Source organism: Eleutherodactylus coqui, chromosome 6 (assembly GCF_035609145.1).
Source record: "Eleutherodactylus coqui strain aEleCoq1 chromosome 6, aEleCoq1.hap1, whole genome shotgun sequence".
Classification (NCBI taxonomy): Eukaryota; Metazoa; Chordata; class Amphibia; order Anura; family Eleutherodactylidae; genus Eleutherodactylus; species Eleutherodactylus coqui.
The window spans coordinates 226,641,290-226,667,882 of record NC_089842.1 but is presented as its reverse complement, the minus strand read 5'-3'; the positions used below and the strand labels follow the sequence as shown (position 1 = coordinate 226,667,882).

Genomic DNA, 26,593 nt, shown 5'->3' with positions numbered 1-26,593 from the left:
ATCTGAAAATCAGCATGGATGTACCACATCTGTATTTGTGAATCAGGATGCATGTAGTAGAGCTGTGTGTGTGATGTGCTGTGTGTGTAATGTGTGGGAATCGGGATGGATGTAGCAGAGTTGTGTTTGTAATGTGTGGGGTCAGGATGGATGTTGCGGAGCTGTGTGTGAGAATCAGGATAGATGTAGTAGGGGTGTGTGTGTGTCTGTCATAATGGATGTACCATGTAAGCACAGCTGTGTGGCGTATTGCGCCACCAGAAACACTGGTACTATAATTTCCTAATAATTACTAGTCAAGCTACTATCGACCACTTGTTTGTTGGTTTGTAAGTATGTGAGTGAGTGATTCTCATGCTCTGTGCCCTGACTGTGTCATAGCTCCGCCCCATGGTGACATCATCGCAGGTCCTAACACACTGAGAATACAACTAAGCCGTTATGTCAGACACAACTCAGCGGTCCTGACAGGAGACACCGACCTACCGCCACCAGAGAGCTGGTGGGCTGCTGTGGGAGGAGCCATACTGGTGTTTGGGAGTGCTGTATACTGAATAAGCTAACAAACTACCATCATGTGATCACCTTGTTGGTGGAGTCAGGGATCACATGACCAGGGGCTTATCGCTGTATCCAAGAGCTGTGCGTATCGTGTGCAGTCAGTACAAATGTAGTAGAGCTGCGAGTGGCTGTTTGTCTGATGTCTGTGTGTGTAATGTGTATAGTTAGCATGGATGTATGTCATGTAGCACAGCTGTGTTTGTGCCACGCGTGTCATGTGGCACAGCTGTGTCTGTCACACACATATAATGTAGCAGAGCTGTATTTTTAACATGCGCATGTCATGTCTGTCAGGTGCATGTCATGTAGCAGAGCTGAGTTTGTAACATGTGCATGTACTGTGGCACAGTTGTGTTTGTCACACGCATGTCAAGTAGCAGAGCTGTGTGTGTGCTGTGATGCGCATGTCAAGGAGTCTTTGCATGAGTAATTTTTTTTTTCACAATGACGCAGTTCGTGCCGCTTGTTGCTGTTACTGAGGAGCGGATCCTACAGGAGGAGGTGGATATGGTGTATCCGCACCACTGCTCTTGCCATGTCAGTTCTGTCCATATCGAAAACAACCCACGGATGTCAATGGTTAACTTACACAAGTGATTTTCTTCGCTCGCCCCTATAGTAGATGGAAATATCGCGGCATGTCCTATTTGGGGTGACATCACTAATATGTGACGCCATTTTCATGCGAGAGGATTTTAACATTTTTCCTTTTGAAACTTTATGTGAATTAAAACAATGTGTGAAAATCGTATGAGTAGCGAAACGCGTCGCAACTCGCAGGCAAAACCACAGGTTTACAAGTGCGATATTACAAGTGTCTCAGACCGATATCACACTCACCCGTGTAAATACGTGATTAAGGCTTCTTCAGATGAGCGGATGTGCAAATACACTCGCCTCAGCGCAACATATATTTGTGCTGTGAATGAGATAAGTTTGTATCGGCGCACAGTGCTGCACTTTCTGCACTCGGCGGCTGTTCACATGTCCGTGACACCCGACCCCACCGTGATTTGATAGGCTATTGAGCCTAATGAGGTCCAGATATATTTTTTTCCCACAAATTGCGCAGCGTACTGTACGTTTGCACGCACAACAATACAGCGGGTCCTACTTGTTTCCGCATGCAGAAAATGAGAATGCAAACCTAGAAATCAATGGGTTCTCTTTCCTCCGGATTGCAGATCCGTCCGTCTGAAGGAGCCGCAGGCAGCGGCCGGACGTGGGGAAATAACTAAACCGTCTCCAGCAGACGCTGCAGCAAGATTAACCCTTTACATGACATTGTGCTGCCAACAACTGAGCATCTTCATGAGGCCTTAGACTGCGTAAGACCAGGGCTACACGGCGATACGAGACGCGCGGCTGCTTCAGACTGTGTGTTAGACATCCATCACAGGACAGCTACCGTCACGAATAACTTGCGGTACTTTTACACAGGACGACCTGTCGGATGTAAGATGTCGTACAGGTTGGCGCCGCGGTAATCGTTACTGTGATGTTCTGCAGCTGCTGGGTCGCCAGTCATAATGTGACAGCATCAGCAATCATTAGAAGAGGTTACCTGCGACACATCGCCGTGCGGCCCGAATCTACTAGATCCGCTCAGCCAACGACGGAGGAACTCTGGGGATTTCTGTAAGTGCTGAGGAGGAGATGTCTGGGCGCGATTACACGAGCGGCGCTGACACTGGGCGCTAATTGCGCGGCTCTATGTAGACTTGCAGCTTCAGCCCGGCAATTGTGGTGATATTCTGAGGCTGGATTCACACGGGCATGTTTGTGTATTAAGTTTGCACCCTTGATATGCAGAAAATAGAATCCATTGATTTCAACTAGTTCGTTCACGAGCGCGCCATTGTCCTGCGTGTTTCAGTAGCGCAAAAAAGAACACATCTTGAACTAATTGGCCATCGCAACGGCTGGAAGTCCTGGGGAGGATTTTTTGCACACGCAATTGTGTATGCCTTGTGTACGCAAAAGGTTAAGTAAAATATGCAAAAACGCAACAAACAACCTGCGAAAACACAACGCTTGTGTGAGTCCGGTGTAATGGTGCCTTCACACGGGCGGAATCTGCCTGCAAAATGCACCACAAGACGCTCTAGTGCAGAATTACACAGCAATAACGCAAGCTGCATCTCGCAGAATAACTCCATAACTCCGCCCACATGGAAGAGCCCTAGGGGACCCTGGAAATATGGCAGGGGATTTGTCAAAAATAGATTTAGGATTTTTTTTGTACTTTATGAACAATTTTCAGTTTTAATCTTTTTTCTATTTTTTTTCTAAATGAACCAAAAAAAACCACCAATCCCCGTACGCGGCCTTGTTGTTTTTGCAGGGCGAGTTGTACTATTTATGGGCACCACTTTGGGATACATATGATGGATTCTTTGATGTTTAGGCTACATTCATACAGGTGTGAACCTCCCGTTAGTTTTGTGCGCTGTGAGACAAACAATTCGCACAAATATGGACCCCATTCTTTTGAGTCAGACACAGGAGCAAGTTTTTATTTATTTCCGCGTCCCTCGGAACGCATCGCTCACTGTTGTCAATGGGACTGTCAGACACATCGCCTGCCGTGTGAGGTACACGCGAGTGCGAGTTGACGCTTCCCATATAAACCAGTAGGAAACACCTGCTGATCCCCTGACGAGCGGAAAACGAGCGCTGGAGGATAGGAGTTTACAGAAGTGATGCGAGGCGTTTCTGCATGAAGACCTCCTCATATCCGCGGATGCGATACACGCTGACAAGTGCGATATCAGGAGTCTCTCGGCCCCGTATCTGCTCGCCCGTGGGAATATTGACTTATTACATTTGTTTTCTTGGGGAAAAGTAGATGGCAAAAAAACCCAGAAGTTCCACCATTATTTGCTATGACATCACTGCGGAGCACAAGTGACCGTTGTCTCCCGCAGAACATCACGCTTCCAGCGCTGCCGCATTTATAGGATCTCCCACAACAGACTATTAAATTCTTCTGCCCCCGGAGCCGCGTGCGGTCTGGTTTTTTGCGGGATGAGTTGTAGTTTCCATTGGTACCATTTGGGGTATATAAGGTGATTTTATAACTTTTATTGCATTCTTTTAGAGGCAGATGAAAAAAATAGCAATTCTGGCCTTTTTTTCATTGTTATTTTCTGTTTTGTTCTGGCGCTCCCTGTGCGCTATAAATATGTGCGCTCTATCTGTGTATACAGCTCTGTGACATCATCTGTACCGCCCACACTGATGCCCAATCACCAGCGTGCTCTATACCTGCTCCTGAGAAGCCCCGCCCCTTGTCTCACATGACAGCTCTGTGTATTCTTGCCTCTCACTGATCTGAACTACCAGGAGAAATAATCTTTGTACACCCCTCCCCCTCCTTCCAGTGGTTTGTTCCTCCAGTGTCAGAAGGTAAAGGGTAACAGGCAGAAGGAGGAGGGCTCGTTCCTGATTAGCTGATGGAGTTATTTCACAACCAATCACTAAAGAACCTTGTAGGGTGACGTATAGATTACAGGGTATATACTGTGTTGGAGCCCACTGAACTACAACCGGTAGATGGGGGGGCATGCTGGGAATTGTAGTTCACACACAAATGTTAGTAAGCCGTGTTATAGACTGTATATAGTACATGTGAGTGTTCTGTGTATATAATATAGAGTATGTGTCATACACCTTGTATATAACATGTCACACACATACACTGCACATATAAGCTGTACATATGTGTTCTGTGTAACGTGTTCTGTGATGTCTGCAGGTTTCCATTCCTTCCAGCGGATGTACGGCTGTGAGCTGGATGATGACGGCCGCATCACAGGATACATGCAGTACGGATATGATGGAGGAGAGTTCATAGCTCTGGACACACGGACCAGGACATACATCGCCACCATGAGCCAGGCGCAGGTCACTGCACAGAGATTGAACAGTCCGGAGGTACAAGCGGGGGAGAGACAGAGGAATTATCTGGAGAATGTCTGTATAGAATGGCTGAAGACCTACGTGGAGAACGGGAGAGAAGATCTGGAGAGGAGAGGTGAGGCTCATCATCACGTGTCACATATATGTGTGTGGAGCTCCGGCCATCGCACATCCGTCTACACAGCGGGTTATCAGCGTCAGTACAGTCAGAGGTTGTTTATTCCCACCTTCCAAGAGCTGCCGGCGGACGCAGCCGAACAAGGACTTTGTTTTAGCAAGATGAGTTGTACTTTTCTGTAACGGCACCATTTTGTATACATTATAATGTAATATATAACTTATTACAGGGGTTTTCACGAAAATACTATTGATGAGCTGTCCTCAGGATGGGTCAGCGATAGTTGGTCAGCCGAGGCCCAACGCTCCGACACCCGCTGACAGCATCAGCATACACTGGGGACGAACGGAAGCCGCTGCTCCAACCCCTGTGTAGCGGCCGGCGCTTGTAACTGCAGGCTGGGGTCCTTTTTATATCAATGTGGGCTACATCTGCAGTTACAAGCGCCGGCCACCACACGGGGGCAGAACCGTGGCTTACGCTCCACCCCGATATGTAGCACCACCGTCAGCGGGCCCTGACCGTCAACTATTCATGAACGATCCTGAGGACTCGTCATCAATAGTATTTTCATGGAAAACCCCTGCATCCTTTTATTTAGAGGGGGAGAGAAATGGGGGAAAAAACAGGAATTCCACCTTTTCTTGTTTGGCTTTTGTTTCGGCCGTGCGGTATACAGTATACATGGCCTGTTAGGCCGGTCTCACACCACCAGATTTGAATTGCAGATTCCGCAATAGTCGTCCGTGTGGATCATCCGCGGTAAAACACAAGCTTTGAAAGTCATATATTTTCAAAGTTTCCCTCACACCCGCGGATATGAATTACATATTACACAAGCCGGAGAAAAATCTCAGCATGCTGTATTTTAGTGAGGATTCCTTGCGGACGGCCTCCATTGATGTCTATGGATGCGTGCGACCCGCAGCCGGTACGTAACTAACATTGCATAGGAGCGGCGAATTGCTTGTGACTTCATAGGAGACGAGAGAAAATAAGAATGACTATCGGGGCGGTGTTGTCCTACTTTCTGGTGCCATTCCGTGCCGACGATACGCTGTGTATATGCGCACTTCATGGCTCAGATACGGAGCTGCTGTTAGTGATTTATTATACAGGGATATTACAGTCCAGACCCCCCCCCCCCCCCCTCCACGCACTCAGTATATAATACAGGCAGACTAGCACAGCGCCATCTGGTGGTGCAGTATGTGACGTATAGAACACCCTCCAGCTCTCCATACTGTAAGGCTGCTCTCACACATAATACTCTTTACGGTGTTTACCGCGGCGTTTCAGACTTCAGTGGGGCCTCGCAGACTAGTGTTAAAAATGCCGTGATTTTTGGGCGCCATCTGCTCTATTATGCGTTTTAGTGCTTTTTTACGTATCTCATCACCCATCTGAATGACGGGGTGCGTTAAAGAACGCTGTATAATGTGTTCAAAATCGCTGTAAAACACTGCTTTAAAACACAACGTTTTTCCAACGGTGTGTGAGAGCGGCCGGACTGATGTAGGCTGAAGACCGGGACACATTCTGGCTTATCTCCTCCCCAAGGCAAAAAGGTGAACCAACGCCCCAGTAAGGCTGCCATCGGGATACGGTCCTCGCTGCGGGTCCCCATGCTGTCACTCATCCAGATACTCCTGGTAGTGTGGCTGCTGACGCTGCGCTGGGCCGAAGCGCGGGATCTGATGGTCTTGTGCTGGATTACGGTTTTCTCCAGCAGGCTTTGGGGTATTTTGTCGCTTTCCTAATTGTGTGGAAGCAGTATGCGCACACTGACCAAGTCAAACACAAGGTATGAATCTCATGTTAAAAATGGCTCTCCTGGCAGAGACGTCCAGACAGGCCTTTTTATTGAAAAAGGATAACACCTGCCCTTTATGGGCGTTTAACAGATTACATCACTAACATATATATATATTCTTATTCGCTAGATTATACAGAGTCTCCCGCCTCCCTACCCTCCCGTCCTCACGTCCGCCATGGTATGGACTTTGTCTTCTTTAGCATGCAGACAGCCTTAAGGAATTCTGTGTAGTTGACAAATGATTTGTTTAACTAGCTTGTGTTTGAGGAGTGGAAGGGGGCTAGGTAAACACACAGTATTGAACACAGGATATACACATAACACTATAGCCCTTAACTCTTAGAGGTCTCTTGTGCAATTTCTATGTACTTAGCTAACATTAGATCAGATATCCTTCACCATCCCATTGTCTACTAAATACTATGATTAGATTGTGTGTGTGTCCTTTAAACTCCTCAGAGCTTAGAGTCATTACAACAGCAAAATACATTTGGGTTATATACAAATATCGATAGACATTTTATACTAAATAATTATCATGTCTATCACAGTCTGACCAGGAGTCTTCCAGTAATACAGGCTACAGTCAGGCAGGTTCATTAACGAGGTCCCGGCTGAAGATCAGGACTGGCAGCAAATCATAATAAATTCAGAATGGTCAGTTAGGCAAGAACCAGGATATACACAAATGGGGGCTTCATTACAAGTGGCGGTAAAAGAGTGATTGCTTCAGCCTCCTCCCTCAAGGAAAGATACGTGTATATATATAAAGAGGAAAGCCCTCACTGACTGATTCACTGACTGTCTGACTCGCCACTAATTCTCCAACTTCCCGACGTCGTAGAAACATGAAATTTGGTACAAGCATAGATTATGTCCAAAATGGGAAAAGTAAAGGGGTCCCAACTCGATTATTGAATTCTAGCGCCAAAGAATTAGCGTCCAAATTTTACATACGGAATCTAATTCTCTCACTTTTAATGTCATAGAAACATGAAATTTGGCATAAGTATTGATTATTTCATAAATAGGAGGTTAATGGGTCTCAACTTGATTATTCAATTCTAAGCGCAAAAGAATCAGCGTCCAAATTTTACGTACGTAATCTAATTCTCTCACTTCCCGATGTCGTAGAAACATGAAATTTGGCACGAGTATTGATTATGTCATAAATAGGAAAAGTTAATGGCTCCCAACTCGATTATTCAATATTATGCGCAAAAGAACTAGCGTCCAAATTTTACGTACGTAATCTAATTCTCTCACTTCCTGATGTCATTTTATATAAAGAAAACGTTGCATGGTTACCTCCCCGTGGTGTTTCCTGGGTAACACAAAGAACCATGCAAAATGGTGAACATATGTTTTTCCTCAGTATCTCTAAAGTAACCACGACTTCTTAAGAACACCAGATAAACACCAGTACCAAATTAACTCGGATTTGCCCGAGTTAATTTGGTACTGGTGTACCCCTCAGAGAGGGGTGCTAATTAGAGATGAGCGAGTATACTCGCTAAAGGCAATTGCTCGAGCGAGCATTGCCTTTGGCGAGTATCTCCCCGCTCGAGACTGCAGGTTCGGCTGCCGGCGCGGGGGAGCAGTGAGTAGCGGCTGTCAGCAGGAGGGAGCGGGGGGGAGAGAGGGAGAGAGAGATCTCCCCTCCGTTCCACCCCGCTCTACCCCGCAGCTCCGTGCCCGCCGCCGGCACCCGAACCTTCAGTCTCGAGGGGGGGAGATACTCGCTAAAGGCAATGCTCTCTCGAGCAATTGCCTTTAGCGAGTATACTCGCTCATCTATAGTGCTAAAACATGGTGATTCCCTTTAGGCTTATCATCTCCCTGAGATCACATTGTGGGGGCTGCCGATGGTGTGACCAATGGAGTCCCTATTAGGTGCAGCTGTCCCTATTCAGTGTAGTATGTAAGGGGTTAAACTCCTTAAATCGTAGTTCTGCTGATTGTACGGAGGAGACCTCTTATATGAGGTGTAGAAGGGGGTCCTGAGTGTTATACACAGTACAGGGGGCTGGCTGTATGGAGGAGACCTGGTCTTATATGAGGTGACAAAGGGGGTCTTTAGTGTTATACATAAACGGGGGGTTCTGCTGATTGTATGGAGACCTGCTCTTATATGAGGAGTATAGGGGGTCCTGAGTGTTATACACAGTACGGGGGTCTGGTTGTACAGAGGAGACCTGTTATATGATGTGTAGAAGGGGGTCCTGAGTGTTATACATAGTACGGGTGGCTCTGCTGATTGTACAGAGAACTGTTCTTATATGAGGTGTAGAAGGGGGTTCTGAGTGTTATACAAAGTACTGGGGGCTCTGCTGATTGTACGGAGGGGACCTGTTCTTATATGAGGTTTATAAGAGGGGTCCCTGGTCTTATACACAGTATGGGGGTCTCCGCTGTTTGTTCAAAGATCTGCTCCTATATGAGGTGTAGAAGGAAGCCCTGAGTGTAATACACAGTACTGGGGGCTCTGCTGATTGTACGGAGGGGACCTGTTCTTATATGAGGTGTAGAAGGGGGTCCTGAGTGTTATACAAAGTACTGGGGGCTCTGCTGATTGTACGGAGGGGACCTGTTCTTATATGAGGTTTATAAGGGGGGTCCCTGGTCTTATACACAGTATGGGGGTCTCCGCTGTTTGTTCAAAGATCTGCTCCTATATGAGGTGTAGAAGGAAGCCCTGAGTGTAATACACAGTACTGGGGGCTCTGCTGATTGTACAGAGGAGATATATTACTTATATGAGGAGTAGAAGGGGGTCCTGAGTGTTATACACAGTACGGGGGGCTGGTTGTACGGAGTAGACCTGTTCTTATATGAGGTATATAGGGGATCCTGAGTGTTAAACACAGTACAGGGGGGCTCTGCTGATTGTACGGAGGAGACCTCTTCTTATATGAAGTGTAGAAGTGGGTCCCTGGTCTCATACACAGTATGGGGGGCTCCTCTGTTTGTACAGGGATCTGCTCCTATATGAGGTGTAAAAGGCGGTCTTGAGTGTTATACACAGTACAGGGGGCTCTGCTGATTGTACGGAGACCTGTGCTTATGAGGTGTAGAAGGGGGTTCTGGGTGTTATACGAGTGCGGGGGAGGGGGGAGCTCTGCTAATTGTACGGAGATCTTTTCTTGAATGAGGTGTAGAAGGGGGTCCTGAGTCTTATAAACAGTACGGGGGCTCTGCTGATTGTACGGAGGAGACCTGCTCTTATATGAGGTTTATAAGGGGGGGTCTCTGGTCTTATACACAGTACGGAGGGCTCCGCAGTTTGTTCAAAGATCTGCTCCTATATAAGGTGTATAGGGGGTCCGGAGTGTTATACACAGTACGGGCGGCTCTGCTGATTGTATGGAGGAGATCAGTACTTATATGAGGAGTAGATAGCAGTCCTGAGTGTTATACACAGTACAGGGGGCTCTACTGATTGTACGAAGGAGACCAGTTCTTATTGGAGGAGTAGAAGAGGATCCCGAGTGTTATACACAGTATGGGGGGCTCTGCTGATTGTACGGAGGAGAGCTGTTCTTATGTGAGGTGTAGAAGGGGGTCCTGATGTTATACACAGTACGGGGGGCTCTGCTGATTGTATGGAGGAGACCTGTTCTTATATGAGGTGTAGAAGGGGGTCCTGGGTGTTATACACAGTACGGGAGTCTGGTTGTGCGGAGGAGAGCTGTTCTTATGGGAGGTGTAGAAGGGGGTCCCAATGTTATACACAGTACGGGGGGTTCTGCTGATTGTATGGAGGAGACCTGTCCTTATATTAGGAGTAGAAGGGGGTCCTGAGTGTTATACACAGTATGGGGGGGCTCTGCTGATTGTACAGAGACCTGTTCTTATATGAGGAGTTTAGAGGATCCTGAGTGTTATACTCAGTATGGGGGCTGATTGTCCGGAGGAGACCTCTTATATGAGGTGTTGAAGGGGTCCTGAGTGTTATACACAGTGCGGGGGGGGGGGGGGCTCTGCTGATTGTATGGAGGAGGCCTGGGCTTATATGAGGTGACAAAGGGGGTCTTTAGTGTTATACACAGTACGGGGGGGGGGGGGGGGGGCTCCGCTGATTGTATGGAGACCTGCTCTTATATGAGGAGTATAGGGGGTCCTGAGTTTTATACACAATACGGGGGGGGGGGGCTCTACTGATTGTACAGAGAAGACCTGTTCTTATATGAGGAGTATAGGGGTTCCTGAGTGTTATACGAAGTACGGGGGCTCTGTTTTTGGAGTAGACCTGTTCTTATATGAGGTTTATTGGGGGTCCTGAGTGTTATACACAGTACGGGGGGCTGGTTGTACGGAGGACAGCTGTTCTTATGGGAGGTGTAGAAGGGGGTCCGGAGTGTTATACACAGTACGGGGGGCACTGCTAATTGTATGGAGGAGACCTGTCCCTATATTAGGAGTAGAAGGGGGTCCTGAGTGTTATACACAGTACGGGGGCTGGTTGTATGGGGGAGACCTGTTCTTATATGAGGTGTAGAAGGGGGTCCGGGGTTTTATACACAGTACGGAGGGGCTCTACTGAACATACAGAGGAGACCTGTTCTTATATGAGGAATATAGGGGTTCCTGAGTGTTATACAAAGTACGGGGGCTGGGTTTTCGGAGGAGACCTGTTGTTATGAGGTTTATAGGGAGTCCTGAATGTTATACACAGTACAGGGGGCTCTGCTTGTACAGAGGAGACCTGTTCTTATATGAGGAGTATAGGGGGTCCTGAGTGTTATACAAAGTACGGGGGCTGGGTTTTCGGAGCAGACCTGTTCTATAGGGGGGTCCTGAGTGTTATACACAGTACGGAGGGCTCTACTAATTGAAAAGAGGAGACCTGCTCTTATATGAGTTGTATAGGGGGGTCCTGAGTGTTATACACAGTACAGGGGGCTGGTTGTACGGAGGAGACTTGTTCTTATATGAGGAGTATAGGGGGTCCTAGGTGTTATACACAGTACGGGGAGGGCTGGTTGTACGGAGGAGACTTGTTCTTATATGAGGAGTATAGGGGGTCCTATGTGTTATACACAGTACGGGGAGGGCTGGTTGTACGGAGGAGACTTGTTCTTATATGAGGAGTATAGGGGGTCCTAGGTGTTATACACAGTACGGGGGGCTGGTTGTACAGAGAAGACACATCAGATCTGCGCTGCAGGTGGTCACTTACATTCTCTTCTTTCCCCCTCAGTTCCTCCGCAGGTGAAGGTATCCGCTCAGGATGAAGATGACGCCATGACGCTTCATTGCCTGGTGTACGGCTTCCATCCCAGGCATGTGCATGTGAAGTGGATGAAGAACGGGGTGGACGACCTTCCTTCATATCACACCACACATGTCCTCCCCAATCCTGATGGCACCTATCAGATCAGGGTCAGTGCAGAAGTGATCCCCAAAGAGGGCGACAGCTACTCCTGTTATGTGGACCACAGCAGCCTAGGGGCGCCGCTGAGCATTGTGTGGGGTGAGTTGTATCCTTGCAGGGTGGATGATGGGGGTAGACGATTGAATATGTCATGATTAGTGATCAGTATTGTGATATGTAATTATGTAATCTATTGATCGCCGGCATCTCATTAGGGGAACCTGTTGACCCTGAACACAACTATAAACTAAGTTATGATGTTCCAGGAGGTGATGATGGGGGGGGCTTCGGAGTACAAAATATACTTCTCTCGGCTCCCCATCACCTTCCCTGATACCATAACTTTGTGGTGATGTTTGGAGGTGACCGGTTCCTCTTAACCCCTTAATGCCATAAGATGTAAGGTTATGTCCTGGCAGGGTGGTAGTTAACACAACAGGACATAAACTTGTGTCCCGTGGATGGCGCGGGCTCAGAAGCAACAGCAGGGATCGATGAGAACATTGATCCCTGCTGCTAAGCCCTTACATGCTGCAATCAATGTACACTCTGCAGCATGTAAAGTGTTCACCAAGGGAGCGCTCTCTCCCTGTCTTGTCATCGGCCCTCCACGATTACATCGCCACACTCTGGTGTCCGGGCCTGCCATGGCCTATGATCACTATTGTAAGCGATAAGGCATGGCAGTACAGAAGTATTGCAATGTATTATCATAGTGATCATAGCTATTATTGTTCATATCCCCTACAGGGACATAAAATACACTATATGTACTCCAAAATGGTACCAATAAAGACTACAGTTCACCATGTAAAACGTAAGACCTCATATGGCTGATGGGAAAATAAACAAGTTCTGGCTTTTTAAAAGTAGAGATGAACACCCCCCCCCCCCCCCCCTCTTTGTTTTTTACTGCTTAAACATCGCACTATTACACATGGGAAAACAGCAGGAAGAGAAGGCAGAATTGATCTTTTTTTTTTTCCCCTCGCGCGTAGGAATATCTTCCTGCTGTTCTTCTCAAACTCTCGTACTATGGCGCATAAGGGTAAAAACACGCGGGCACAAGCACTAATACGCTTGCTGCTACGGAGCGTATTGGGGCATGAACCGCTTCTTTGTTTGGACTCTTCAGACTCCGGGCTATAGTACATGGGATCTTACGCTTTATTAAAACCTTACCAAACTCTTATAAATAACCGACACAGACCCCAATATTGGATAAAGGCGGCCGCAGTGTTTATTAACGGGGTTACCAACATTGGGGAGAAATGTAACCAATAAGAACCATAACACTTGCTGTAAACTTTGTTTTACAGACCCAAGTTTAATAACCAATCAATAACCATAACAGTTTGTGTAAACTCTGTCTTACAGACATGAGTTTACCACCACCAAACTCTCCCCAAGTTTACCTGCCCACCCGCCTAATGCGGGCGACAATCCCCCATTAACTACACCGCGACAAACCTAAGGGAGGGAGGGCGGAATGCTGCTTCCTTTCCAGATGATGATGGCCCACATCTCTGCACCTCCATATCTCACTGCTGCTCCTCTCGGCTTGTTCCTCTGGACCAATCACCAGCCGCCGTCAGGTCACCTGATTCTGCCCGACAACCACAGGCATTTCCCGCCATTTTCCTTCAGCCAATCATCTGCTGCTGCCAACCAGTCCATCACCGGGCAGAACTCACTCTCTGCCATCTCATCTGACCCAGTAATGACCTTTGTAAGATATCATGGTTAACCAGAAAACCTTCTCCATAGCGAGTGACACATCATCCATCCATCATGTACATAAAGCTCCCAGATCCCATGAGGCTCCATAGAAGGTGACATATCATCCATCCATCATGTACATAAAGCTCCCAGATCCCATGAGGCTCCATAGAGGGTGACATATCATCCATCCATCCATCAAGCTCCCAGATCCCATGAGGCTCCATAGAGGGTGACATATCATCCATCCATCATGTACATAAAGCTCCCAGATCCCATGAGGCTCCATAGAGGGTGACATATCATCCATCCATCATGTACATAAAGCTCCCAGATCCCATGAGGCTCCATAGAAGGTGACATATCATCCATCCATCATGTACATAAAGCTCCCAGATCCCATGAGGCTCCATAGAGGGTGACATATCATCCATCCATCATGTACATAAAGCTCCCAGATCCCATGAGGCTCCATAGAGGGTGACATATCATCCATCCATCATGTACATAAAGCTCCCAGATCCCATGAGGCTCCATAGAGGGTGACATATCATCCATCCATCATGTACATAAAGCTCCCAGATCCCATGAGGCTCCATAGAGGGTGACATATCATCCATCCATCATGTACATAAAGGTCCCAGATCCCATGAGGCTCCATAGAGGGTGACATATCATCCATCCATCATGTACAAAAGCTCCCAGATCCCATGAGGCTCCATAGAGGGTGACATATCATCCATCCATCATGTACATAAAGCTCCCAGATCCCATGAGGCTCCATAGAGAGTGACATATCATCCATCCATCATGTACATAAAGCTCCCAGATCCCATGAGGCGCCATAGAGGGTGACATATCATCCATCCATCATGTACATAAAGCTCCCAGATCCCATGAGGCTTTCCCTCCTAACTGTCCCTCAAGCCTTACAGGAGTCTGAGAATAACAATTAGGAAGCTGTGTCCGGTCCTTTCTTTCCGGCACGTAGTATTAACGCACGAGAATCCCGCAAGGGAAAACAAAACCGTTGGAATCAATTATGCGGTTGTGAATTTCACGGCCTCAGAGAGGGACTAAATCGCGCCCGTCATAAGTCCTCATACGCATTATGCAGCAAACACGCATGTAACATGGGTATTTTCTGCACCTGTAGTCTATAATGTGTGTATTACACACCATATTAGGACATGCTGCACAGGAGCGTCCTCCGTCATCTCTACAAGTACCGTGTACTCCTCCAGTCCTAGGGCCTGACTGAGGGCATAAAACAGACGGGCGAACGTACTAATACACTCATAGCTGCAGAGCGTAGTTTAACAAGAACCAAGTTGTTTTTTCCGGACTACTTAAACTGCGCGCTAGTCCGCACGAGCGGGGGGGGGGGGGGGTGGGGGGTGGGAGCGGGCAGCTGGACCCCATCCTGCCTTACCTTTCTGGTACATAGTATTAACCTTTTGCAATCCAATTTTGGATTGCAAAATATGTGAGGCCTGAGGGACAGTTAGGAGGGAAAGCCTGATGGAATCTGGGAGCATTAGGTACAGGATGGATGATATGTCACCCTCTATGGAGGGGCTTCTGGTTAACCAACATATGTTAGAGGCCATTACAGCGTCAGATGAGATGGAGGAAGGGTTCTGCCCAGTGATGGAGTGCCTGGCAACAGCAGCAGATTGGCTGAAGGAAAATGGCGGGAACATGCCTGTGGTTGGCGGGCAGAATCAGCAGCAGTGATATATGGAGGTGCAGAGATGTGGGACCCCATTGTTGGTAACCCCGTTAAATAAACACTTCAACCTTTTCTATCTATTATTGGTGTCTGTTATTTATGAGTTCAGTAGGTTTAATAACCCGTAAGATTCCATGTGAAGCTCTCAGTATAATCCGCAGCTCATAGTTACCGTTTTCTCTCCAGAACCAGAACAGCGGAGCGCCTGGGTGACACCGGTGGTCGTAGCTGCGGTGGTCGTCACTGCTGTTCTTCTAGGAGGTCTTGGATTTCTCCTATATAGAAGTAAGTATCAGTATATACTATATTCACACCGCTAGATCCAGGATGTGCAGAACCCATCAGAAGGCAGATGATGGTCACGGACCCCTCACATTGTGAGTGCTATTCAGATCTGTGATAATGGATGAGGATAGGACACGGAGACTTATTTCACACGGGCCATTAGTCCATGAAGAATCGGCCTTGTGAATCGCCTCATTGGGGGCTCAAACAGACAAACGTGATTTTTGTCCCATTATACGGCCATGATGATCACGGGCGCAGAACGGGACAAAAGGATAACACTGATTTCAGTGGTTTAGTTTTTACTAGCGGGATTCTTGCCTGTTAATTGTACAGACGAGAAAAGATAGAACTATATATAGTGTTAACTACGTGCGGGAAAGATAGGGCATGACTTCTGGTCCCGCTGTTTTTTTCCATCTCCTGAGTTATGGCACCAAGTTTGAAAAGTCTGAGAAGGAAAAAAAAAATCTGTTCATGTACAACAACACTTCATAGCGGCGAGTGTGGTTGGGCATACGGCCGTCTGACACCGCCCCGAGGGCGATATCGCCTGATCTCCGATGTAATACTTGGTGAAATAATGCCCGTAGACATGAGCCCTCGGGGCTTAAACAGATGGGCGTGATTTAGTCCTACTATACAAATAATCACAGCCGTATGACGGGATAAAACGAAGCCACTGATTTCAATGGTTTCATCTTCACTATCTGTATTCTCGGCTGTTAATACTCCGTGCGAGAAAGATCGGGCAGGACCAGGAAATATGTTGCCCTCTTTTTTTTCTTTCAAACTTGCGCGTTATAGCCTGGTTGTCAAATACTCAAAAAAGCAAATCAAACCCTGGTTCATGCGCCAGTGCGCTCCGTAGCTGCGCATGCTCCCATGTATTTCTGCCCTAACACTGCATGCACATTAAGGGCCTCAACACACATTTTTCTCCCCTTCTAGAGCTGTGATGTTAACGGCTGTATAACAGGACAATTTAATAATGAAGTTGTGACCCCTTTACTTTTCTGTTTTAGGGTGTAAAGAATACTCGTGCTAAATTTCACGCTTGTACGGCAGCGGGAAGTTAGAGAATTAGTGGCGAGTGACTGATAATCGCAGCCATCTGCCGATCACTATGGTGTACATTTAAGGGCAAAAACACATGGGGCGTGCCCTAATACACTCACCGCAACAGAGCGCTTTAGCACAAGAACCAAGTTTTTGGGGTTTTTTTTTGCTATTCACACTCACACTGGGGAAAAATGGGCTGGGCCTTAGTGTCAGTAATAATGCAGCGCTGCTTCTCGTACAAACACAGTTTTGTAAGTGATTTTCTTGCCCATCTGAAGCCGGCCTCAAGCCTCATTGGGTCACGCAGCGTTTTATGGTAGTGGGAGCCAGCGATGAGCCAGCTATTTCCACGTATGGCAGGTATAGTTCACACTGACTTTTGTGTTTTGTTTTTTTTCTTAATACCCCGCTCTGTTTCATAGCGGGGTTGCCGACCAATCGTCACCCCATGCACCATGTATTGAGTATAGACTGTGTTACACACACTACCCATACACAAGTATAGGGCTCAGGGGGCGTAGTACAAGAGAAAGCCTAACTTCACCTGACTGTATTTGCTGAAGCATTTCCACAAGTGTAAAAGTCACAAGTATAACGTGACCGAGCAATGCCTTCAATATAAATGGATTCATCCAAACGAACGGGTTTTATCTGCGCAAAATCTTAGTCTGCCAAAAGGTAGGCCTTGACCTATCCTGTCCGTGCTACGCAGAAAGCTGCCATAGACCGCTATGGCAGCAGAACAAAAAGGAGGGGGGAGTTACCTGCTTACAACCCAAAAAAAAGGCAGCTGGCCCTAATTAGGCATTTAATTACCATTCTATTCCATGGGAAGGTGTTACACCCAAGTGTGTGAACAGGCATTTTGATTGCAAAAAACAGTGGATGGGCTAGCAGGGACGTGTCATCCTGATTCTTGCTATCTCCTCCATTCATGCAAATATACATTCCGTAACGGCGAACATATTAACGCATACGTTTGTGTGAATAAGTCCAAAAATAGATCCTTTTCACACACATACCTACATGCAGTACTTGCACGCTAATGCGAACGGATCAATGCCAGTCCATATACGTTCACTGACTCCATTCACCGCATATCACGTGGCTGTAATACCTGCCGAAATCACCGAGGTGTGAATGAGCCCTTCGTTTCCTCAGGATAAAGATGATCAACTAAATATCCAAGATGAAGAACGATGATTAGAGATGAGCGAACGTACTCGGATAAGCACTACTCGTCCGAGTAATGTGCTTTATCCGAGTATCTCTCCGCTCGTCCTGAAAGATTTGGGGCGCTCCACTGCTGACAGGTGAGTCGCAGCGGGGAGCGGGGCAGAGCGGGCGGGAGAGAGGGAGAGAAAGATCTCCCCTCCGTTCCTCCCCGCTCTCCCCTGCAGCTCCCCGCTCCGCAGCGCGTCCCGAATCTTTCAGGACGAGCAGAGAGGTACTCAGATAAAGCACATTACTCGGACGAGTAGTGCTTATCCGAGTACATTCGCTCATCTCTAACGATGATTAAAAGCCCAATCTGTCCCCAACAGGAGAAGGGTGCATTCACACGAACGTATATCGGCTCGGTTTTCACGCCGAGCCGATATACGTTGTCCTCATGTGCAGGGGGGGGGGGGCTGGAAGAGCCCAGGAGCAGAAACTCAGCTCCCGCCCCCTCTCTGCCTCCTCTCCACCCCTCTGCACTATTTGCAATGAGAGGAGGCAGGACGGGGGTGGGGCTAAGGTCTGTGAATTAGCCACGCCCCCTTCCCACCTTTCCCCATTGCAAATAGTGCAGAGGGGCGGAGAGGAGGCAGAGAGGGGGCGTGAGCACAGTTCCTGGCCCTGGCTCTTCCATCCTCCCCCCTCTGCACACGAGGACAACGTATATCGGCTCGGCGTAAAAACCGAGCCGATATACGTTCGTGTGAATGCACCTGAAGGCTGTGAGCGGATGTTTCCATAGGAGTTGGCTGATTATTCCATGAATTGTTCTTATGTCACCAATTATAATAATGGACTCTTTAGGTTTCTGCTCCTAATTTCATCTCCTGTTTTTTTAGGAAGGCGCGCCGGCTACAAGACGACCAGCAGTGAGTATTGTGTACACGCGGCTCCGCTGTCTCACTATTGGTGATGATGACTAATGTACTGTTAGTGATGGGAGGGATATGGAGGACAGTATATGATGTATATAGGAGCGGGCTGGGACTGCTGGTAACTTCCATTCACGTCTGAGAGTTACAGAAAGACACAGAACATCCATCTGGACTGTTCCTCTAATCTGATTCATCTCTGGCTGCGGCTTACAGATGGGTATTCCCATATCGGCCATGGCTGACTGAGATGATAATTTTGTAATCTACAGTTTAAAGGTATTGTTCCACCATGGACTTCACTGTTAATATGGGAGCCCCCATCCCAGATCTGCTGGGTGAAGTCATGGCCGGTCAGATATTTCCCCACCAATGTCAGGACAATACAGTGCATGGATGACTTGTATCCGCCAGATGGGGGACAACTCCAAGACTTGGTCCGCACACCACAGCTAGCTCCACTGCAAATCCACAGTGATCCATAAGACAATCCGCATGTTACATGTGGGGACTGTTGCAGACTCACCCCAGATTTCATCCCACTGAAAGGGGTGAAAACCCCCTACAGGAATTGACAAGCCGCTGATCTTTAAATTCCAACTTCCTATTGTATTTTGATCTGCAGGTAAAATCCACATCAATTCTGGTGCATGTGGGCCTACCCTAACAGCACGGCTCACTTTCTGGTTCAAAGAGGGGGCTCCCAAGTCTTGAACTCTTTATCAATTCCATGTGCTGTAATCTGACATCTGGGCAGGGCTTGCCTTCTAATGAGTTGTTCAGGGTTAGAAAAACAAGGCTGCTTTCTTCTTTAAACAGCGCCACAGCCGTCCACAGGTTGCATGTGGTATTGCAGCTCAGCCCCATTGACTACAATAAAACTGAGGTGCAATACCACATATGGACAGGTGTTGCGCCCTGTTAGGAAGAAAGCAGCCATGTTTTTCTAATTCCATATGATCTCTTTCATTTTGCCTAAATTATTCTGTAACTTAGTCATGTGGCGTCACAAGATAAATACAATTAACAGTCTTCAGAATGGAGATAATCGCTGTCTGGACTAAACAAAACCAGAAGAATGTTTGGCCGGCCATGAATGAGGAATAAAAATGAAATAACTAACAATCTGTAAATTCTTTGCTTTACAGTTTTTGTGTAAAGTTTCTTAACTTTTCATTTTCGCTGTGAATTAAATGTGGAATGTCACTTAAACAATTTTCCTATGTTTCCAGCCTCAGACACATCATCTGAGTCTAATAGCGCCAAAGCCTAACGGTGAGTGATAATGTCTCATAAATAGTGCCGCCATGTAATGAAATGTGAAATGTGCTGCTGCGTAGGACATCCAGGAAAGCACTGTGTGTTTTTGACTAAATTATAGCAGTTCAGCTCTTGGAGGGGTTTGTTGACAGTTTCCAATGATAACCAGCTTGGCACAAGAACATGGCTAAGGCCAGTACAAAGTATGTAGAGTAATATCGAATATCTATAGTTATGTCCATTACATATCCACTATAAGAACCGCTGCTCCGAGCTGTTGTGTCCTTTATAATATGTTGCTTCCTACTTTCTGCTGTAATAAAACTTGTACATATTATTATATTGTGGTGTTTCCTGTATTATAGAAGGGTATTGGGCATTTAGGATATTATTACACCCCTACAATGACCTCTGATGGGAATGTTTTCTACTATTTTGTCATTACAGAACCGGACAAGTTTTCTTCTGGATACAACAAATCTCACCTATAAATCCGTCATTATATCCTTGTGTGTAATATAAAGGGAACCTGCCGGATACAATAATCTGAGTCTGCAGCCGAATCCTCGTATAAGACAGCCTCGCAGGCAATATCACCCACAGAAACCTCTCCCAAAGCTGAAGAAAGTGGATGTTCCTAAATTCTGCCACTTCCGTCCTCCAGAGAGGTCACTATACTACTGAGATCTGTAGTGTTCATCGTGCAGCCGGTGCCGGACGGCTCACTGATATGATGGGACACTGATGTAGATATTCATCTGATAACTTCCTAATAATCACTGTGCTGTCAGGGTGCCACCAGAGGTCTCCACTACCTGGTCTTGGCCATTTCGGTCTGAGGACATATCAGAAGGAAGGGTAGTTTGTGTGTGTGGAAAGGTCTTAAAAGAAGCTGATTTAAAGGGCTTGTCCCAACTTGACCTTTGACCCTATGCTCTGCTATAACACACGGATATCATATAAGGTGGCCCCTTAGGGCTCTGGAGACTACGTCCGTTTTGGGTGGAGTTGATAAAAATATGCCAGCTCCAACCTCAAAATAAAAATGTTATATATTAGCATATAATAATCCTGATATCACCATTACACTGCAGTAAATGTATTACTATTTATTATACAAGCGCCATTTATGAAGGAGTCAAAACCAGAGTCAAACATTTGGCCAATTGACTCCACAGCCCTTACTGAGAAGCCCCTATATCAGCCATAAAGGAAAGATCCGCTGCAGGGAAATGTGTGACGCCAGCAGATCCTCAGCAATAATGGCTGATCATCGGTGGTTTCAGCCGTCGGACCGGGAGATCAGCTTTCCTGGGAGAATTCTTTTATTAGATGGGCTAATAAGAGGATCCGATAGTAAATGACTTGACATTTGTGATAATTTGTGATACGGCAGGTTTTCTTCTCTTGTTCTTCTGATCTATTCTTTACATAGGCTTGATGATTTTAATAAGGTTTCGGGGTTCTGGCTTACAGGTTTCAGTGTCTTACTTATTTGCCATAAAAGTGCATTACATTATATGGCGGATCAGCTTATATAATATTATATGGAGGATCGGTGTATATAATATGTCGTTTTATTTCAGGCTTTTCATATTTTCAGTGAGGATTTCATTTTATTGTAGTTTTGCTGTAATTTAGTTGATTTGTATTTGTCCAGTAAAGTGCAGTTATCCGTTCTTCCATATTACACGGGGGAATATCTGGTGTAAATACACTAAAGTGGTGTTCTTCATCCCTCCACTCCTCACACGGCAGATCCCATACAAGATACGGCTCAGGAGCGCTCCCCGCTGGCGCTCCGCACAGATTAGTAATTTCTTATTTACAATACAGGGAACAGAGCTCTTTGCATCTTACGTTCCTGTATGAAGTGGGTGAGTGGGGGTTGGGTTACTTAGGACCCCTGATATCAGGGGACCAGGAGACTAATGAGAGGGCAGTCAGCCATCATTGTGCAGCAGATATTGATTGCGAGTATGTGTGACTCTTACTGCATTATTTTTGCATTGGAAGAGGCAAATTGGCTTGTTGTACACAACATATAGCAGTATTATGTGTCTCCTGTGAAGGAACGAGCTCCGGTTGGGCAGGACGGGAGCAGTTCTGGGGACAGAAAGTGAGTGTTCAGGAGTTCATGAAAACTCTACAAACTTCACACAGTTCTCATGGACGACCGCCATGTTTTCCGGTGACTCCATACATCCATGCAAAGAAAGTCATCCATGTAGCTGCCGTCTTATGGAATGGTTGTCTGATACAAGCAGTAGGTCTGGCTAATGCCATTATATCCCACACTATATACAGAGTTGGACTGGAGTGCCTAGGGCCCACCAGTAAAATGCATTCTGGGGGCTCACAGTACTGATACATGCAAATAATAACTCATCGCCATTTGCAAACTCTCAGTCACGAAATTCTCTATATACTTCAATGAAAAGAAAATGAGAAGTGCGGGTTTATGATGGGAGAATAGCGTCCGGTCTCCAGCTGCCCCTAGATGTCATCTTAGCCACTCATGTGTCTATAGAGATAGCCAGTTTATTGTATGGATGTATAGGCCTGCTGAGTGCTGCCTATCTGTATGTAGTGCAGTAGTGTACCAGGCCATGTACAACTGGTGTGGCCCACTCTTGGCTCTGGGACCACCGGTGGATTCTCCTGTTACCCTGTTGGCTAGTCCGATCCTGACTATACATGTATTAGAATAGACACCCTATAAATTAGGTCACTGTCCAGCCATATTGTTGGTTCTTGGATGAATATAATGTAGTCAGCATTCAGAAAGAGGAGATAACAGCACTAAATAATTTCCAGTCAATAAAGAGTGTAAATCATGAAGAAGTGTGAGATCCCGGACTGCCGGCACCAACCGCTTGTATCTCTTCACCCGGAGAATGGGAAAGTTTCACCTGATTTCCCTGCTATGATGACCTTCTGGGCTGCGGTCCATGGTGTTAAGATAAGAGGACAATAACTTTTGAATGACCTAACGTGCCTAAGAGATAAGTCACATTACACCTGGCTACATCTGTAAAGCAGGATGACAATGTAACGCCTCTACTGTGCGGGTTTGTAATAAATCCATCTTCCAGTATTTCCTCCTTACTGACTTCTGATGATTTCATTTACCATTAAAGTACATTTAGATGAAGATCAAGATTGGCCTTTTGTGTTACTGTGGAATCAAACTACTAATGACCACTTGTCTGAGTATGTGTGTGTGATTCTCATGCTCCACCCCTGGTGATGTCATCACACCGCCCTCTGGTGACATCATTGATGGCCCTATAACTTATATAAAACCGACAGAACACAGGGCTCTTGAAAAGGGGAGGACAAATATAATAAAATGAGAATACAACTAAACTGCAATTATGTCAGAGACATCTCAGCAGTCCTGACAAAACACACTGACCTACCGCCACCACAGAGATGCGGTGGGCTGAGGGACCTGCGGTAATGTCACTGCTGTGGAAGGAGGCAAGCTGTGTTCGTCTTGTGTGGTAATCAAGCTACTGTGTGACAGTAGGACATTGGGATTATAGTTTCCTAATAATTACTAGTAAAGATGAGCGAGCATACTCGCTAAGGGCAATTGCTCGATCGAGCATTGCCCTTAGCGAGTACCTGCCCGCTTGGCAGAGAAGGTTCGGCGGGGGAGAGCGGGGAGGAACAGAGGGGAGATCTCTCTCTCCCACTCTCCCCGCTACCCCCTGCTCATGGCCGCAACTCACCTGTCACCCGCGCCGGCAGCCGAACCTTCTCTGCCGAGCGGGGAGATACTCGCTAAGGACAATGCTCAATCGAGTAATTGTCCTTAGCGAGTATGCTCGCTCATCTCTAATTACTAGTTATAATATGATGGAGTAAGTTGATTGCAGTTTGCTTTTGTAGCTCTAAGGCCAGTTTCACACGGGCGATCACGATTTTGCCCCGAGAAAATCGCATCTTAGTTTACTGCGATTTGTGAGTCAGCGATGCTTTTTTTACAGAATAATCTCGCATCGCTGCCGCCCCCAATAAAACTGCTTTTTGTTATCACAAGTCAGCGGGACTTTAATGTTAAAATTGCAACGCATTGTTGCATTGTGATGCGATAAAACGCAGGCTGCATAGGAAAAAATGATTGAAAAAAAATTGCAGTATATACTACATTTTAGCGATAAGAGATTTAAAAAAATTTGAAAATCGCACAACATCGCATCAGTGAAAACATCGCTGATTGAAAGGAAGCCATTGTAAATCATTGGTTTCATAATCTGCTTATTTACTAACGCATCAGGCAAAAATCACGCGATTTTCTCGCCCACCTGAAACCACCCTAAGGGAAACATATTGGTTGATGCAACTTACAGGCTAAAGCACGCCCACAAGCGGTGGCGAATGTCTGTGCGTTCATTGGTCACCATGGGAGGGGGGAGGGGCATGGTTGGCCACCTGCATATAGCCGCAGTGTGTGGTCTGACTCTTGGGCCTCATATCTACGGGCCCGCACAGTTTCCCCATGCAGAATCCTGCAGCAGATTCCACCTGGCCCGCAGACATGAGGCCAAAAAATACATTTTACTCACTTGCCTGGACAGTGCGGGGCCTGCTTCTGTCGCGGACGGATCTTTTTCCTGAACAGCGGATGCGCTCAGGATGCCAGCAACATGCCAATGCGCGTGTGTTCTGGGCTCAGATCGTACGCGCGCGGGAGACCTGCGCGGATTTTGAAAAGTGATTTATGCCGTGGACATGAAGCCTTAGGCCCATTTTATTAAACTGGTAGCCAGTCTAATAAAGAATCGCACCCATCTTCAATTTTTGGAAAAATCACTTATGAAGCGGCTTTTGAGTATTTGTCACATGCAATGATTTGTTACAATTTTTGCCACAGTCTGTGCCAAAAACTACTACAGATTGATAATTTATCCTCTTTAGGCCTCATGTCCATGGGCAGATTTGATCCACAATTCAAGCACCCATGGGGAGACCTGGGCGTCCGCAGCTTATTTATAGCATGCGGCTTTGTTTTGGGGACTCTCTGGACAAATCACAGCATGCTCCATTTTGCTGTGGATCCCACATGGACGGCTTACATTGAAGTCAATGGAAGCCATGCAATCCACGGCTCATACACAATTGAATTACGGATTGGCCGCAGATTCCACGGGAAAGCAGGAGATTATTTTTTTTTTAAATCTCCACTGTGCATGTGCGGCGGCGCACCCGCAGACATCCAAAAGCTATTTACCGGACAACATCCGTGAAATAGTGCTGACTGTAACAAACCACAAACTGAGCAGTACTTACCCCTCCGCCACCGGCAGGATCCAGCACTGCAGCCCCATCATCATCCCAGTGTCTTGTGATAGCTGACCAGTATGCTCGGACGAGAAGAGTGATGTTTGCTCGAGTGACTGACCTTACCGAGTTCTCTCTTAGCTCTGGTATTCACCCTTAGCACTATTAAAGCAGTTGTCTGAACACTTGAAGGGATGTTGTCCAGTAACCTGATTACTCACTGACTTCCCCTGTAATTCTTGTTGCCAACAGCAACCAATCACAGCTCAGCTTTCATTTCATATACTGCTTAAGTAAAATACAAGCTGTGTTTTGATTGGTGGCTATTTCTTAAATTGTTGAGGTAAAATGAAAGCTGCGCCTTCCCAACCGGGTCGTTTCTTATATCGATTTTAAAAACTTGCGAACACACCCCAAAATGTCCTTTAAATCCTCCCCGCCACCGTGCACATTCAGACCTCTCACTTCACCCCAACCTGCACCGCCACGTAGGAGAGTCATATAACTATCAGATTGTATGGACATGTACTCCCCAGGCTGTGTAGGAGTGGTGATCCCACCAGCCGCTGTCCCTGTATCCCGACGATCCTGGTGAATGATCTCAGCTTCCTCCGCAGACCCCGGTGAAACTCCTCCGCAATCCGGACTGTCTGCGACAAAACCGCTGCTCCAGCAGCCGACCTCCTTTATGATGAATCCTTCCTATGCGCCGCCACACTGTCCGCTCTATCTGACCTCCAGACCGACCAAAATCTGTACTGCGGGCATCCTTCACATACTCCAGCCGTGCGACAGGGACGCTCCCCAACCGATTCATCGCCAGGTAAGCTTCCCCTCGCGTGTCTACTGCTCTCTGGTGTCAGCCAAGTGCCAGACCTGGACCTTTTTTCAGAGTGAGGTCTAGCACTCAGCGCTAAGTCACACCATCTCATGGAATTCCTCCCAAGCTGCTTCTCCCTCCTAGCAGGTTGTGCGGAGAAGACCTGGCCTGAAGGGTCCTTGGAAGGGCTCCCAGCAGGCAACGGACTATCGGCATGCACTCTCCTCGGTTTCTTCTCTCACAGCACCGCTGTTTCGCTTGCCGCTGCGGTCGTCCCCGGGGCTTCTCTTCCCGTCTTCTGCAGCCTGTCTGTATCTCAGACAGCAGCAGCGTGGAACTGCTCCATCCTGAAGTCCACGTCCATCAGTGAGTGTAAGATCTTCTTTCCTCACAGCTTCTCCCTTCCTTGTTCTCCTGCTTGTCTCTTCTCCTCTCATGTCTCCGGTGTTCTTTCCCGCACTTTTGTAACTTCTCCCGTCCCCTGCTGCTCCCCTCTTTTTTTTACTGTTAACACTGTCATGTGGGCCTCCAACTCACAGGCCTGCA

General features: G+C 47.0%; 1 protein-coding gene and 1 long non-coding RNA gene across 5 annotated transcripts in view; both read left to right on the top strand.

Annotated features, from left to right (window-relative positions):
- LOC136633344 (uncharacterized) overlaps positions 1 to 23,098 on the top strand; it is an 86,610-nt gene extending 63,512 nt beyond the window's left edge. The window contains exon 2 of the long non-coding RNA XR_010793259.1: positions 22,545 to 23,098. This is a non-coding gene — a long non-coding RNA (uncharacterized lncRNA). The remainder of the gene's footprint in view (positions 1 to 22,544) is intronic.
- LOC136633339 (class I histocompatibility antigen, F10 alpha chain-like) overlaps positions 1 to 23,098 on the top strand; it is a 44,998-nt gene extending 21,900 nt beyond the window's left edge. For 2 of the 4 annotated variants that reach the window (XM_066609004.1, XM_066609003.1), the window contains exons 3-8: positions 4,319 to 4,597; positions 11,617 to 11,889; positions 15,428 to 15,526; positions 18,646 to 18,675; positions 19,911 to 19,953; positions 20,386 to 23,098. In XM_066609004.1, coding sequence (XP_066465101.1) covers positions 4,319 to 4,597; positions 11,617 to 11,889; positions 15,428 to 15,526; positions 18,646 to 18,675; positions 19,911 to 19,951 — 722 coding nt within the window. In that variant the 3' untranslated portion in view covers positions 19,952 to 19,953; positions 20,386 to 23,098. Of the gene's footprint in view, positions 1 to 4,318; positions 4,598 to 11,616; positions 11,890 to 15,427; positions 15,531 to 18,645; positions 18,676 to 19,910; positions 19,954 to 20,385 lie in introns of all 4 variants that reach the window. The other 2 variants (XM_066609006.1, XM_066609005.1) reach the window with 2 other exon arrangements.
- Positions 23,099 to 26,593: the final 3,495 nt, after the last annotated feature.